Source organism: Lathamus discolor, chromosome 11, assembly GCF_037157495.1.
Source record: "Lathamus discolor isolate bLatDis1 chromosome 11, bLatDis1.hap1, whole genome shotgun sequence".
Lineage (NCBI taxonomy): Eukaryota > Metazoa > Chordata > Aves > Psittaciformes > Psittacidae > Lathamus > Lathamus discolor.
Window position 1 is genome coordinate 15,710,582 of NC_088894.1, and position 15,919 is coordinate 15,726,500.

The following is a 15,919-nucleotide window of genomic DNA, read 5'->3' on the forward strand; positions in this document are numbered from 1 at the left end:
CTTTCATTTGAGGACTGCTTCATCTACACGAGGTGTGTCTAATGGGCTGTCTCTAGTGGTGATGTTATTCAGTAGTTTGGAATAACTGAATCAATTGCTTTTTGACATGGAAGGTACAGCATGCTGGGGATGGAGGGATGATAAGCAGTGATAAACAGATTGAGATCACACATTTCCCTGGTCAGTTTTGGATAATATGGTTTAGTTGGATCTACATGCTCTGGAATGGTTGGGTTTGCAGCCTGTGCAGCCTACATCTGTTGTGCTGGCCTGATCATGCTTGAAAAGGACTATAAGATCATCCAGTTTCAACCTCTGCTAAAGGCAGGGTGTCCTGGGTTCAGCAGCAGCAGTCATTTTTCTCCTTAGTAGCTAGTGCAGCGCTGTGTTTTGATTTTTTGGCCTGGGAACAGTGCTGATAACGCCAATGTTTTCAGTTGCTGCTCAAATGTTTGGTCTGGCCAAGGTCTTTCTGAGCCTCATGCTCTGCCAGGGAGGAGGGGAGGCCGGGAGGAAGCAGAGACAGGACACCTGACCCAAACTGACCAAAGGGGTATTCCATACCACAGCACGTCATGCCCAGGATGTAACAGGGAGCTACCTGGAAGGGCTGGGACTGCAGGGTTGGATTGAGGTATCGGTCGGTGCTCGGCTGGGGGGAGTGGGGCGAGTTATTGGTCGGCTGGTGTTGAGGTGTTGTATTCTCTTCCCTTGTTATTTCCTTTATCATTATTATTATTGGTGGTAGCAGTGGTTTGTGTTATACCTTAGTTACTAAACTGCTCTTATCTCAACCCATGGGAGTTGCATTCTTTTCGATTCCCCTCTCCGTCCCTCCAGGGGGAGGGCAAGAAGTGGGGGAAATGAGCGAACGAGGTTTGTGGTTGTGTTTAAACCACGACACAGGGACATCTTCCACTACAGCAGGTTGCTCCAAGCCCCATCCAACGTGACACTGCTAATCTTGAGAAGGAACCATGGGTGTAATGCGAACATGTTTCAGTGAAAGTCCCATGTGTTGCTGTGCTTGAGAAGGGTAAATAGCTCTCCTAGGTGCATAGAGGGGGCTCTGGGGAGATCACCATTTGTGTCAGCCATAGTAGGTGAGACACAGTAAACGTTAAGGTCTGCTGTTAGTGTGCCTGTGTAAAGGATGTAAATTTGGTTTTGAGAACTAGAAGAGATGCAAAAATGCCAGGAATGTGCCTGTAAGAAGACTCTGGAAAAGAGGCGATGCTATGAGATTAATAACTTTCTGGCATATCCAAAAGACTGATATGCTAGAGGCGATATGATTCCTCTGTGTAAGCAAGGGCACAAGGAAAAGTGTCTTTTAATGCTAATGCTGTATATTAAACTAGCAGGCAAGAGCTGACTGCTTAATTGGCCACTGAAACCAGACAGACTTGAAATAGTGCCCAAAGGTGTGAAGCCTTCCCAGCAGGCTAGGGCAGGAGATGTGCAGCTTGGCTCCTGGCGCCTTCTGCAAGGGAGCACAGTCAAATGAACATTGTGCTGGCAGCGTTAGTGGCGCGGAGCATGACTGGTGCCTGTCTTGTCTCTGCTGTTTAGGGTCGGAGCCCTGTGAGGTGGCAGTGCCAGGCAGGGGCTGTGGGGCTCCTTGGAGCCAAAGGCACCGTTGTTCTTTGCATAAAGCCCTAGAAATTGTGCTTGGGCAGGTGCAGACAGCTTCATGGCTGACACAGAGCTGATCCTAACCCAAGTGCAGGGGCGGCGTGGAGGTTGCTTGTGGATAAGGCATTGCAGAGATGCTGACCTGCTTGGAGAGCCCGGTGGAAGAGGGGGCATAATGGAAGCTTCTTGTGACCTGGTGTGAGCTGGAGCCCAGTGTGTAACTGCAGGACTGGGTCAGCTGAAAGGAGCTGCTGACACTTGTGGCCTCACCATCAGCTGAAGGGAGCAGAAGGGAGCTTTTCCCTGGAGCAGAACAGCTGTGTCCTTTCCTTGCCGTTCATCCAGCTCTCTCTGGGGTCCGGCAGTACAGCAGCTGGTGAAGTATGCACTCTGTGTAGTAGTGCCACTGGGAAGTGCCAGCAAAGAGTGATCCTTCTCTACCTTCCAGCACTGTATAGGAAGTTGTGTTTCATGTTTAGTCTGAAATTGTAGGATACTGAAGCTGCCCTTTTAGCCTTTTGGAAATAAACCCCTTTATTACCAATGCTGGTTTTGGCCAGCTTACATTTCAAGTAAGTTTCTGGAACTGGAGTTCTTTAATTTTGCAAATTTATTCCTGGTTGTGGCCACCTGAAATGCTGCTTGTCTGGGAAGCCCAAGGCAAACCTTAGCAGCTCTCCAGGCCTAAACCTGCAGCTCAGCTTCTGTGAACCTCCCGGTTCTGACCTCTTTCTCTCCAATTTCCCTCTTCTCCCCATAAATAACCTATTTTACACCTTTCCTTTTGTGTAACTGGCAAACATGTCTGGGCCAAAAAATATTAAAGAGATGAATTAAAATCTGGTGCTTTGGCATCAGATGGAGCAGTAGGATCACACAATACCCGATTTGGGGCCCGCTGTTTAGCATTGTGTATTAGATTAGTTTCCTGTTATGACTGGAATTGGGTATTTTCAAAATTTGCAGGCAATACACTTCACTTCCTTTGGTTCCAAAGACAAAATAAACCAAAATTTTTTTGCATGCTGTGCTGCTGAAACCACAGGTGCAGCACAGATTGCTGTGAGGAGTCAGGCACAGGACCATGGTGTGTGAGCAACTGTAATCAAGCAAGCAGTTCCAGGGGGATCGTAGCATCCCAGCCTGGTTTGGGTTGGACAGGACCTTAAAGCTCCTTCAGCTCCAACCCCTGCCACGGACAGGGACCCCTTCCACTGGAGCAGCTTGCTCCAAGCCCCTGTGTCCAACCTGGCCTTGAGCACTGCCAGGGATGGGGCAGCCACAGCTTCTCTGGGCACCCTGTGCCAGCGCCTCAGCACCCTCACAGGGAAGAGCTTCTGCCTAAGAGCTCAGCTCAGTCTCCCCTCTGAGGCAGCTTGGACCTGGATGAGCTTTAAGGTCCATTCCAACTCAAACCATTGTAAGATTCTAAGAAGAGACTAAATGGCTTTTTTATTTAGGTGCAGCAATAATAAAACTTTGCCTAAGCAGCCGTGATACTGTAATACCAGTTTGCGTAGGAAAGACAAAGTGGGAATGAACAGCTCTGTTTCAGTCCAGTTGTGATTTTACTTTTTAGCAGTATAACCTTTGCTAGAGCTGTGTTGGAGCTGTCTACAGTGAATGAATGAGGGAAATAGAACTGGAAAGCTAAAGGCTTCGTGGTGTTCACCGTATCAAAGTTGATAAAAAGCCTGCTAAATTGCTTCTTTTATTCTTGGATTTCAAGTAGCTGCCTTTCTCAGGGCATTTTCTCAGCTGCACAGAGGGTGCAGCCCATAAGGAAAAGATTGTCTTCTGTGTTTGAAGTGCATCATGATATGTATTGAAGTTGTATTAAGTACGAAGTGAAATTGAGCTCATTTGAGTGATGCTGCTGTACTGTCTCCAGGCTTCTCACACCTCATTCTGGAGCTGAAATGCTCTTTAATTTTAGGGATGTTTTGAATAGACACCGACATAAAGCAAATGCACAGAGTAAGAATATAATTTTTACTTTTGTTGGATGACTGTACTGGTACCAGTCCACCAGTCCATAGAGAATGGTGCAGGCAAACAGTTACGCAAATGTATTGTGAATCTACCAGAGCAGTGTCTGGATATTAAAAAAAAAAAAAGTAGAAAAATTAAACCAGTTGAAGCACAGGCCTGTATGTAGATAAATACACAGTAAAATAGCCAAGTAACTGGGAAGAGTCCTACAGCCAAATGTGTAGATGTTGTGACTTCTCATAGATCTTTTTTTGTCCATTCCCAAAGCTGTCAATAAAGCAGGGATGCTCCAGGGAGTCACTGCTGTTCGTTCTGAGTGTGCTGAGTGCTGTTGCCTGCATCCAGAGATACCCTTTGTAAAGGCAGATTTAAGCAAGTGTATCTGGCTCTCCTGCTGTATCCCGTGGACTGCCCCCCCCCACCCCGAGTTCAGTTCCTGTGCTAAATACCACTGATTCACACTTGTGTCCCCTCTTCTGCCCAGCTTCCGAGGGAGCCTGCATTCCCAGCAATAGCTTTGCTTTTTTTTCTCTTTTCTTACCCTAGGTGAGGAGACGGCAGTATGTGGGCAGTTATAGCTGGCTAGAGTGCTGTGTCTCCTCCAGTTTCACCTGATACCCAGCAGGAAATCTGGGAACAGGGCTAAGGCTTTGCAAGTAACAGTGGCTTTGTAACAAAGATATGGCTTCCTTCCAGTGACGTCCCATTGCCACCCCAGGAAGGGGATGTCTCAGGCTTCTAGTTTTCTGCCTCTGAAGTGTTGCAAGCATTCAAACTGCCGTTATCCTTCCTCATCTCACTCAACCTTCTCACCCCTTGTGTCACAGAGGGAGATACTGAAGCTGAGTGGCTCCAGGATGCAGGTCTGTCCAACCTCCTCGGGGACTGTGCCTCTGAGAACGACAACATCGTGCTGCTCTCCACCCTGACCAAGACTCAGGCTGCTGCTGTGCAGCGCCGGTTGGACACCTATTCCCGGTCTCGGAGGAGGAGCAAGCATCCTGTGCGTGATGTCAGAGACATTTTTGGAGTGGTCAGCTCAGAGGTATGCTGGTTTAGCGGGATCTCCTGAAAGACTTGGTTGCATTGCGGTAGCTGAGTTGGCTTTCTAGGTCTAAGGTTACCGTCATTTCTAAATAGATAAAATTCATCTCTTGAGCTGAAATAAAGCGAGATGGTAGAAATTCTGCATCCAGGTTGCAGCATTGAGAAGTTGCTACAAAACCTCCATAAGCTTCCTAGAGACTCCCTAAAGACTTTATGTAGTGCCTACAGCCCTGCAGACTCATGGAGCACTGGTATTGTTTGGAGCCCTCTTGTGTTTTCTTTATTCCAGTGACACGTCAAATTATTATTACCCAAAAAAGAGAACTTCCTATGTTCCATTCTGACAAAATGACCCTGGGCAGCTGGTAATCCTGAAGAAAGACTAGCCACTGCCTTTTTCTTTGTTTTGCTAGCCAATACATAACCGTTAGCTTTTCAGCTGCTTTTCTGCTCTGCTGCTCCTCTTTTGGTCGTGGCCACAGGTACAGTACCTTTATTTCTTCTAGGGGCCGCTGGAGAGTAGGTCCCATTCAGGGCTCCTTGTAACTTCCTCTGATCAGTTAGGTGTCTAGTCAGAAGGTATTGAGCTTAACCAAGATCTACCTTTTTGAGTAGCATGGGTCCCTTGCTATCTGCCAGAAGTGAATACTTCTTTTCCTCAGCTTGAGCCTCCTTGAAACTTCTTTTACTGTAGTGAGATTAATTATACCCCAGTAATCCCTTGAATGCCTTAAAGGAATGACATTAAGAGTCTACATCATCATGGGAAACTGCTGTGGTTGTGTGCTTTGTACCTGCCCCGTGGTGAGATGCAGATTACTTCCTTACTTTGAATTGCACTGAGGCAGAGTCATGGCTGGTTCTCTTCTGCAGAGCACTGCTTGCATTCCTTCTTGAATGGGTGACATTTCTAGAAGCAGTAATGCTTCAAGGTTGTCTGAAGTGCCTCAATTGAATTTCAACAAGTTTTAGCACTTGCACATTAGATAGAAGCCTGTTATGTCTCTTAAAATAATTTTACTTTTTATTGTATAGGAATGGAGATTTTTGAGTTCTTAATCTTATGTGTCCACACACTAGGTCATGAATATTTGCATTTGGTAAGCAACTGAAATCCAATTTATCTTTTAAAATGACATTTTGATGTAATGAAAGCATGTACCAAAATGCTAAAATTGTCTTTTAAAATAGCTTTAGTTTGATTAATAGTGAACCATTTTCTCTCACTTACTACTTGGGCAAGATTGCTGGACTCTTTTTTCCCAGTAACTGCTGGAATTCTTTGTGTTTTCTTCGGCTCAACTCTTTTAAAGGTTTGGTGATATTTTTTAAGCTTTGCAGTTGCCTCTGAGATCTACAGTTTTTAGTGGATGTTGCTGACACAAAAAAACGGTGGGGTTCACCCCTTTTAAATTAGAGTTAGTAAGAAAATGTATTTTAAACGACTCTATATGACTGCTTGTTTCTTCTTCACTGAGTGGCCAGCAGCTTAACCTGAGTATTCCTTGTCTTTTACAACACCAAAGGGTGATGTTTGCCCTCTTTGTTTCATGGGAAGTGACAGAGGCTCAGGTTAGGCAAATGAGTGATTTTTATTTCAATCAGTAAATGTTTGAGATGTCAGGGTATGACACTGATGTAAGCTCTGAGCAGAAGTCCTTTAACATTGAGTAATTCCTGGAGCAATCCCAGAGGGACGCAGGCTTTTTGGGTAACTTTCCATACTGGTTTGCTGCGTCATCCCAGTTCCAAGCACAATTTCTGGGGCTCTGAAGGGCATGTTCAGGAACCATATGAGGAAACATGCCTAGCGTTGCTATATGCTTGTTTGAAGCATGTAACAAAACATGATAAATCCCTATTGCTGTAAGAATGCAGGCAGTGATGTGTCAGTCATTTGGGTTTTTATTTCCATCAGTGTTTTAGGATGGATTTGCAGCTTGCCTTCTGTACGCCTCTGTCCTGAGCTACTTGAGCATCAAAGCTGTTTGTATTTCCTTCAGAACTTTTCCATGTATTTCTTCTGCATTTCTCTTCCCTGTGGCCTGTTTACACAGCAGCTGGATATGAAGGTGCTCTGGCATTACTGCATGATCTGTATTTTAGCTGTAGACACTAAATGAATTGGTTCTGCTTTTGTGGCAAGCCCATCAGTTATGCAACCACCCTAAAGAAACACATCTGTGTAGATGAAGTGTTTTGCCTCTTTGCACTGACTTTGCACAGGTTCTTTTTAACTTTGTTATTACAGAATCCTAAAATGGTTTGTGTTGGAAGGGACCTTGAAGCTCATCCAGCTCCAACCCCTGACACGGGCAGGGACACCTTCCACTGGAGCAGCTTGCTCCAAGCCCCTGTATCCAACCTGGCCTTGAGCACTGCCAGGGATGGGGCAGCCACAGCTTCTCTGGGCACCCTGTGCCAGCGCCTCAGCACCCTCACAGGGAAGAGATTCTGCCCAAGAGCTCAGCTCAGTCTCCCCTCTGGCAGGTTAAAGCCATTCCCCTTGTCTTGTCCATACAGGCCCTTGTTCAAAGCTCCTCTCTGGCTTTAATGGAGCCCCTTTAGGCACTGGAGCTGCTCTAAGGTCTCCCCTTCAGGAGCCTTCTCTCCTCGGTCCACAACTCCATGTCATACACAGGTTCTGGGAGAGTAACTTTTAACTTTTGCTAATAAAATAAGCTTTCCTATATTCTAACTAGTTCTAGTAAGTTCTAGTAAGGTTTTTATTAACAGAATTGACAACCAAATGCTTCCTTACACTTTTAAAGATTCAATTCTCTCTCTAGGTGTGAAGAGGCAGATTAGTATGAAACCAATGAAGGGAAGCTTTTAGGTGCTGATGTCTACTTTGTGTTCTTCCTGGTGAAAGATCTTGTGATCGCAGGCAGTGGGTAGATCCTGTGTAGCTTGGTTGGTTGACTGTTAGTCCCTCAGTGAGTGAACTAGTAGGAGGAAATTGGCTAATGATTGTGTGAAAGGAAGAACTGGCTTAATGATGTGCAAATTCATCACAAATACTGTCTGTGTAATAGTCATTTCTTTGCCACTTGCCTGCCAAATCCTCTAATTATGATTCTTAATTTCAGAACACTCTTGTCCCCCTGTGCTTGAGCAGCATTTTCTTGGACTAACAAACAATACCAGGTGTCTGCTTTCTGCCAAAACCAGGTGGTTGTGTAGATGAACATGTTCTGGTTTATTTTTCAGGTGGCAGCAACAGAGAAAAAGGAATCCAGGCCAGATCAGCTGTGGCAAAATCGACAGCTTTCAAATGTACACAGAAGTAAGAAGGAAGCTTTTAAACGTAGAATAGGAGTGAACAGGAGTAGGAGCTGAAGTGGGACTGGAACTGGACGGGAAGTTACACTAATTTGGGCTCTGAAACACTGGCCTTGTGGTTTGGTTTGGTTTGGTTTGTGGTTTGGGGGGCCTTGTCTGTGTTTTTTTGGTGGCTTTTTATTGGTAATTTTTTTTTTTAATTTTATTTTTAAATACATGGTTATCCACAGTTGTGGGTTTCACAAAACTTTTCAGGCTCTAGTGCTGTTAGGAATTGCTGCTCAAACTGATAACTATAACTCTTCAAGAAAGCAATTCAAGACAAAAATAATGTCAGTCTGGCAAAGATTATGTGGTGAAAACCTCTAGACACCATACACGATCATGTGAACAGAAGTTAGCCATAGGATGTCCTTTAATTTAAGGCTATGCTCATGTCTTACCAGTGATCCGGTGATTGTAGGGTGATTGTAGCCATAATGTTATGGCTTTAAGCTAACCTTCCTGTACTGAGCAACCTCAGGACTCTGCGGTGAGCACTGTTCTCAAATGTTAGTGTATAAGATTTTTTAAAAGCAGAGGCACTCAGAACTCTTTCAAGCTTTTTTTAGCACACTTCTTTGCTAAGCTTCAACCTTCTGGCTTTCCGAAATTCAAGAAAATTTCCCCACTGTAGCAGAAATCCAGGAGTACTCCTGCACAGTTCGAAACCCTGGAAAAGAGGAGATGTTCAACATGGATGTCGCCTACTCGGAGCAAGCAGCTGTCCTGCTCAAGGGATCGTTCCTGTCTGAATCTATGAAGCTAAAGGATGGCAATGCCCTAACTGTAAGAACTGAAGGAATTTCTCATGTTAGAACTTCTTAGTCTCTTCTTGTCGAGGGGTACAAGACATTTGATTCAGGTGAACGATAAGCTCTTGGAAACATCCTCAGTTAATAATGTTGCAGTGGGTCTATATTAGGTATTTTTGGACAGGTAGTGCAGTTATCCATGAACTGTTGGGCAAGGACGACCACTTGGAGGTCAAAAGAAGTAAGGCTTATGTGTGAAACTACGTATTTTGATACAGTTCTAGGTTGTTTCCACGGAAAAGAGAATAACTGGGCTTTCTTACTCGTAATTCTAACAGATATTTTCCTCCACAAATGTACTGGGCTGCTTCCAAAGTTCAGGTGGATCAGGGTGGGTATCATGCTGGCTTTAATTTACATAAATTGGGATCTCCATTATGATTAAAGAGCAATACTGAAAAGAGAAAGTATTTATTCAGCTGTGGGTTGAGTAGAAGCAAGAGTAGTTTTGGACATTTGTCTGGTATTGAAAACAGGAGAATGAATAGGTATACAGTTCTGGTGTCCCCAGCATAAGAAGGACATGCAACTGTTGGAACAAGTCCAGAGGAGGGCTACAAGGATGATTAGGGGACTGGAGCACCTCCCGTATGAAGATAGGCTGAGAAAGTTGGGGCTGTTCAGCCTGGAGAAGAGAAGCTGTGTGGAGACCTCAGAGCAGTTTCCAGTGTCTGAAGGGGGCTACAAGGATGTCAGAGAGGGACTTTTCATCAGGGGCTGTAGTGACAGGACAAGGGGTGACAGGTTCAAACTGAAACAGGGGAGGTTTAGGTTAGATATAAGGAAGAAGCTCTTACCTCTGAGGGTGCTGAGGTGCTGGCACAGGGTGCCCAAGGAACTTGTGGCTGCTCCATCCCTGGCAGTGTTCAAGGCCAGGTTGGACACGGGGGCTTGGGTGACATGGTCTAATGTGAGGTGTCCCTGCCCATGGCAGGGGGGTTGGAACTGGATGATCTTTAGGTCCCTTCCAACCCTAACTCTTCTATGGTTGGTTATGGTAGGGAATGATAAAAATGCAGCCAAACTTGGTAACTAGTAGGATTCGTAGTGATAACTTGCACTGAACCTTTTGGGTGTGTATGTGTTTCCTTAGAAATTTAAGATCCCCAAGGGCAGACTTGGAGTGACCAGGATTGGAGATCTCTCTGCTCAGGACATGAAGAAGATCCCCACTCTGGCCCTTATTGAACTAACAGCTCTCTGTGATATCCTGGGCTTTGAGCTGAAGAGAAACAAAGCAGCAAAGCTGAAAACAACAGGTTAGTTGTATGTCATCTTAATTTGTTTGTGTGTGTACCTTTGGTTTTTGTTTTGGGTTGTTTTATTTAACGCTGGTCTTATCATAGGTTTGTGTTTCAAATGTTACAACAGTGAGAGTCTTTAATAAGACACCTTGTGATGGGTGTGTTTCCCTTTATCAGAATTTCTCCTGGAAGTCACTGGATCATGCCATCAAGATCTGGCACCACGTTTATGTTTGCCTATCAAATGCACTTGTCCTGTTTAACTCTTCCTCTCTTTTTCTCCAGTATCTGTGATTACAAAATGTGTCATCTGAATCTTCAGTGGTGGATATATTCCTTACACCTGTATTAGAGGTGATACAGACTTAAAGCCTGTTGTTTCTGTTGTAGAGAAAAGACTCTTTGGAGTTCCACTCAACACCCTATTGGAAAATGACCAAAAACTGCTCCCCAACACCAAGGTTCCTCTGTTACTCCAGGCAGTGAGTTCTCTTCTGGTTTTATTCTGATTCTTAGAGTCAGGAGGCTGTGATAAGAAAGGGCAGACTTCTCATCCTTTGTGCCTAAGAGCTTTTTTTTTCCCTCCCCACTTTAATAGCTGCTGTCCTGCTTGGAAAAGAGAGGACTTGAAACAGAGGGCATTTTGAGAGTTTCTGGGTCGCAGACAAGGATCAAGGTACGAATTCTTCAGTAGTGCTTGAAAGTGCCAGAGGTGATCAGGGAGCATGTTACTGAAGCAGTTGTTTAAATAACCTGAATTGTCTTGTGTCCCTTCCCAGTACAACTGAAACTTTCATTGCTGGAAAATCTGGGAGTGTCTGCTGTGAGGGTCTCTGCACTCTTCGGACTTCATGGGTTGCCCTTCTAGTGCTCACCTGCAGAACTTCCCTTGTATTTGCTTATTAAAGCATGTAATAAATTCCATCTCTTTACTAGAGTCTGGAACAGAAGCTGGAAAGGGACTTCTACACTGGCCTTTTCCGCTGGGATGAAGTCCACCAGAATGATGTGTCTGGGCTACTGAAAAGATTCATAAGGGAGCTGCCAGCCCCACTGCTGACAGCAGAGTACCTCCCTGCTTTTGCTGCTGTACAAAGTGAGTCCCTGCTTTGGCTGTTTAGCATCAGTTTGCTGGTTTGTGCTTTTCTTGCAGAGCTCTACGGGTGCTCTACTTGCACTCTGCTGCCAGGTATGTTGGAAGCCTGTGGATTCAGCAGGAATACAGAGCTCAGTATGTCTTATGGAGACAGGCTCGTTCAGTGTGGAAAAGAGAAGGCTCCTGAAGGGGAGACCTGAGAGCAGCTCCAGTGCCTAAAGGGGCTTCAGGAAACCTGGAGAGGGGCTTTGGACAAGGGCCTGTAGGGACAGGCCAAGGGGAATGGCTTGAACCTGCCTGAGGGGAGACTGAGATGAGCTCTTAGGCAGAAGCTCTTCCCCGTGAGGGTGCTGAGGCGCTGGCACAGGGTGCCCAGAGAAGCTGTGGCTGCCCCATCCCTGGCAGTGCTCAAGGCCAGGTTGGACACAGGGGCTTGGAGCAAGCTGCTCCAGTGGAAGGTGTCCCTCCCTGTGGCAGGGGTTACAGCTGGATGAGCTTTAAGGAACTTACCAACCCAAACTATTTCGTGATGCTTTGATATGACCCACAGCCAAAAGTTGTGTGCTTGGTGCTGTATGTACTACTATGTATCAGCCTGAGATTCATAGTCACTGGTGGTTGGTTTCATACATATTTGTGTAGGAATGCTGTCCTGGAGTCTTAAATTACATTTTCATTTGAGGCTGAAAGGTTGCTAACACAAATTAGGACAAATTGATAAATAATGACATGCAGGCTGAGTTAGGACAACTGGCCAGGCTGCAGGGTCTTGGCTTGTCTGTGAGTAATGCAGTGTTCTGCAAGCACCTTATTTTGAGGTTTGTGCCTCAATAGATGGTTTGAATGTGCCAAGCTAACTGTTTCAGTGCACATCTTCTTTCGTCCAAGACATGGGGGATTATGGGGTCTTTTGATGCCCTTCAAGGGCATCAGACTTGCCAGTAGACTGTGTACTCCACAGCAAATCAGCCAGTCTTCTAAAACACAGGGGGTTCACTTCATAAAGGGCAGGTTGAGTTTGATTTACTTGTGTAAAACAAGGCTTCAAAGCCCAGTGGCAAACACTACAAGAAGTAATTGCCTTATTCCTTGTGGGATTCCCCTGCTCAAAACCAAAATAAATGTCAGAAGCCTGAATCCTCTGTCCTGTTGTTGCTCTCCCTCATTAGATATTCCAGATCTGAAGCAAAGATTGCAAGCTCTAAACCTTCTGATCCTGATTCTGCCAGAGCCCAACAGAAACACTCTAAAGGTAACTACGTGTTATGGATTAAACTGGGAAAACATGATCTTGTTGCAGGTTTTTATTCAAGGAAACTCTCTGAGTTTTTGTAAGTAACAGACATCTTGCTTCTTGGTTTTATTTTGCTGATTTGAGATTGGAAAGCTATGATGGGGGGAGCAGGCAAGCAGGCTGTGCAGAGAACGTAAGCTGTAAGCACACTCTGCCTTGTAGGTACAAACTGAAAAGCAGTAGGATTCCATGTGGTCTTGCAGCATCTGGCATTCTGTTCAGAAACATGCTCTTCCCCTTCAGTGTGTTTAAGCATTTCAGCATGAAGTGAAACATGTACAGGTCTTACATTGTCTGTGGGCATGCTAAGGTACAGAGAAAGAAACTCAGTCTTTTGGTCAGTGGTTTATGGTATTATCATCTGTGAAAGATGGTTTCAATTAAAAAAACCCAACAAAACAAAACAATCAAAAAAGCTGTTAAGCTTCTAGCTTCCCTGTTCTCATGAGGAGGCATCTGAAGCCCTTTCAGCTGCTACATTTTGAAAGAACAGATGCTGATGGGATCAGCCGTGCTGGCAGGGCACAGCCTCTGCCCTTCTGTGCTTTAGAAATGTGGTGCTGCTACTGCTTTCTTTGAGTTTTTTCTCTCCTGAGTAGTTCATCTTCCAGGTGATAAAGGCAAGGCTGAGTTACCACCCTGCAGGCTCTGGAATTCAGAATCCAGTCAAAGATGATCAGTCGTGCATCCCGGCTTTGGTGGAGGCATGAGGCAGAAGAGAGAATCCAAAAGGGTTTTTTTTTTTTCCATATCTGGGAGTAGCTTTGAGAGGATACTTGGGGGAGGGAGGAGGGGCAGCTTTGGATTCCATATCTTTTATGGCTGAACTTGTCATAAATTGCCACCTGCAAAGGAGTAAGAGCTCATCTGCTTCCCCCACAGGCTGTCTGTCCTGATTTGTGAATGCTGGACAAAGTGTCTCTCTGCTTGATGTGGTTATTTGTTGCTACTCTAGTGTTAGAAACTGGTCACTGAACTTCCTGGCTGGAAAAATAGGATTTGCTCATAGGTATCAAGAGAAAGTGCTAGTTAAGTGATCTCTCCAGTAATTGCCACAGTAGTTCTTGAGCATTATTAGTAATGGATGTCTTACGTCTCTTCCCCTCTCTTCAGGCTCTACTTGAGTTCCTCAGCAAAGTGGTTGCCAGGGAGAACAACAACAAAATGAGCCTCTGGAACGTTTCCACAGTCATGGCCCCAAACCTCTTCATGCACAAGGGACTGCCAAATAAGATCCCTGAAGGGAAAGAGAAGCAGCTGGCTGAGGGAGCTGCCGATGTCGTGCGGATGATGATCCATTACCAGGATTTGCTTTGGACAGTAAGTTGCCCTGGTGTATTGTGCTATGGTGCAGTAGTGTCTCAGTCTGGTTAGAATTGGAATAGGGGAAAGGATAGTCTTGGAAATTTCAGAGTTAAATATCCATAGGCAAAGCCTCTGGCTGAATTCCCAGACTGTTTTCAAAGTATATAGATATGTCTACTGAAGGATCTTCATAAAGTTTAGGTTCTTAAATGGCATCCTAATCTCTGCTTGATTTAATTCCTATTTATTCCTTTCTCCACTGTCCAGGTCTCCTCTTTTCTGGTAGCTCAAGTGAGAAAGCTGAACGAGAGCAATAGCAAAAGGTACCAGTTCTGTGACAAGCGAATTAAACATTTGTTGCGGAAGATTCATGCTGATAAGGACAAGGTGGAAAAGAACCAGGCAGAGGTGAGTTAGGGCTTGGAAAACCTGAGCCCTTTCACAACAGTATCAAATCCTTTCATGAGAATTAAAAACTGTAAGGATTTTGCTCTTTTAAGAGCAAGAGAGAGAAAAATCTGCAGAACAGTGAGAAAGAGCTTCCCTCTTTGCTAGGTTGTGGCAAAACCTGATCCCAACAAGATCCCAAGAAAGAGCACTAAGTAAATTTCATGCCACAAAAAATGTTATCAAGATGCTGCATGGTTGCAGGTGAGGGGGGAAGAGACCAGAAGCAGAAATGCTGGTCTTTACTTCATGTGCAGAGCAGAATTCATCTGGCTTTAGGTGTGCCATATGTTCAGACAGATATGTCTGCCATAATAAAGGCAGACTTAATTTCATAAACCTAAAGAAAAAAATTAGGCTATTGCAACAGGATAAAAGCATGTTTTGCATCTAATTTTCTTTTTACTCCGTAATTCTGCTGATCTGTGTGGGAGGGTTTGAGGATAAGGTTCTTTCCACTTAAAAGGAGAGATAAAGGAAACGGTTCTACTCCTCCTTGTCTTGGTGGAGACAGATTTTTAAACAGATGCTACAACCGGATATATCTGCGTATCAAATCTGAGACAAGAACCTTGGTGTCATTCTGCCTTTTCCTTTGGTTGCCACTGTTGGTTAAGTAAGGTAGGTCTGTAGATTGCTTCATGAAGTGCTGGATTTTAAGTATTGCATAGCAGTGGTGCTGCAATTGGGATGTTCTAGGGACACAAACTAGATAGAATCTGCAGGTGGAATTAATACATTGAAAGCTTAATTCTGAATGGAACTGGATGATCTCTAAGGACCCTTCCAACCCAAACCATTCTATAATACCTGAAGAGCCAGCGCACAAGCCAGCATAACACCCACCTTTCTGTATGAGTTGGGTTACTGAGATGACATCTGCCTAAAATTTGGCTTGTCAAGGCAGCATGTCACTGTAGAAGGAGCTGTCATTTCAGAGAGTGCAACTACTGTTCAGGCAGTCAAACAGATGATCGATGCTTAGGACTGGTTAGCACTGGTCGCACAGTTTCAGTCTTGTACAGTAGTTTTGCAGAGGATTTGGGATTGCAAAATTAACTTGCTGCATATCAAATCCCATTAGAACAGTTTAATGTTTCATAGAATCATAGAATGGTTTGGGTTGGAAAGGACCTTAAAGTTCATCCAGTTGCAGCCTCAACCCCTGCCACGGGCAGGGACCCCTTCCACTGGAGCAGCTTGCTCCAAGCCCCTGTGTCCAACCTGGCCTTGAGCACTGCCAGGGATGGGGCTGCCACAGCTTCTCTGGGCACCCTGTGCCAGCGCCTCAGCACCCTCACAGGGAAGAGCTTCTGCCTAAGAGCTCATCTCAGTCTCCCCTCGGGCAGGTTCAAGCCATTCCCCTTGGCCTGTCCCTACAGGCCCTTGTCCCAGGCCCCTCTCCAGGTTCCCTGCAGCCCCTTTAGGCACTGGAGCTGCTCTCAGGTCTCCCCTTCAGGAGCCTTCTCTTCTCCAGGCTGCCCCAGCCCAGCTCTCTCAGCCTGGCTCCAGAGCAGAGCTGCTCCAGCCCTTGCAGCACCTCCGTGGCCTCCTCTGCACTCACTCCAGCAGTTCCACATCCCTTTTGTGTTGTTGCCTCAGGGTTGGATGCAGGACTGCAAGGAGGGTCCTGGTATTCTCTCCAAAATGTCTGAGGAGTTTCTTCATGAAGGAATTGATGAAAACAGTCTTAAAAAAAAAAAAAAAGGACTTGACAGCTTGT

The 15,919-nt window shown here is 45.3% G+C and overlaps 1 protein-coding gene across 4 annotated transcripts in view; it reads left to right on the forward strand.

The window, feature by feature from the left end:
* ARHGAP40 (Rho GTPase activating protein 40) overlaps positions 1-15,919 on the forward strand; it is a 46,218-nt gene that overhangs the window by 24,587 nt on the left and 5,712 nt on the right. For all 4 annotated transcript variants that reach the window (XM_065691580.1, XM_065691577.1, XM_065691579.1 and 1 more), the window contains exons 3-12: positions 4,455-4,672; positions 7,885-7,960; positions 8,633-8,784; positions 9,904-10,069; positions 10,445-10,536; positions 10,653-10,730; positions 10,991-11,150; positions 12,320-12,402; positions 13,558-13,764; positions 14,017-14,157. In XM_065691580.1, coding sequence (XP_065547652.1) covers positions 4,455-4,672; positions 7,885-7,960; positions 8,633-8,784; positions 9,904-10,069; positions 10,445-10,536; positions 10,653-10,730; positions 10,991-11,150; positions 12,320-12,402; positions 13,558-13,764; positions 14,017-14,157 — 1,373 coding nt within the window. The remainder of the gene's footprint in view (positions 1-4,454; positions 4,673-7,884; positions 7,961-8,632; positions 8,785-9,903; positions 10,070-10,444; positions 10,537-10,652; positions 10,731-10,990; positions 11,151-12,319; positions 12,403-13,557; positions 13,765-14,016; positions 14,158-15,919) is intronic.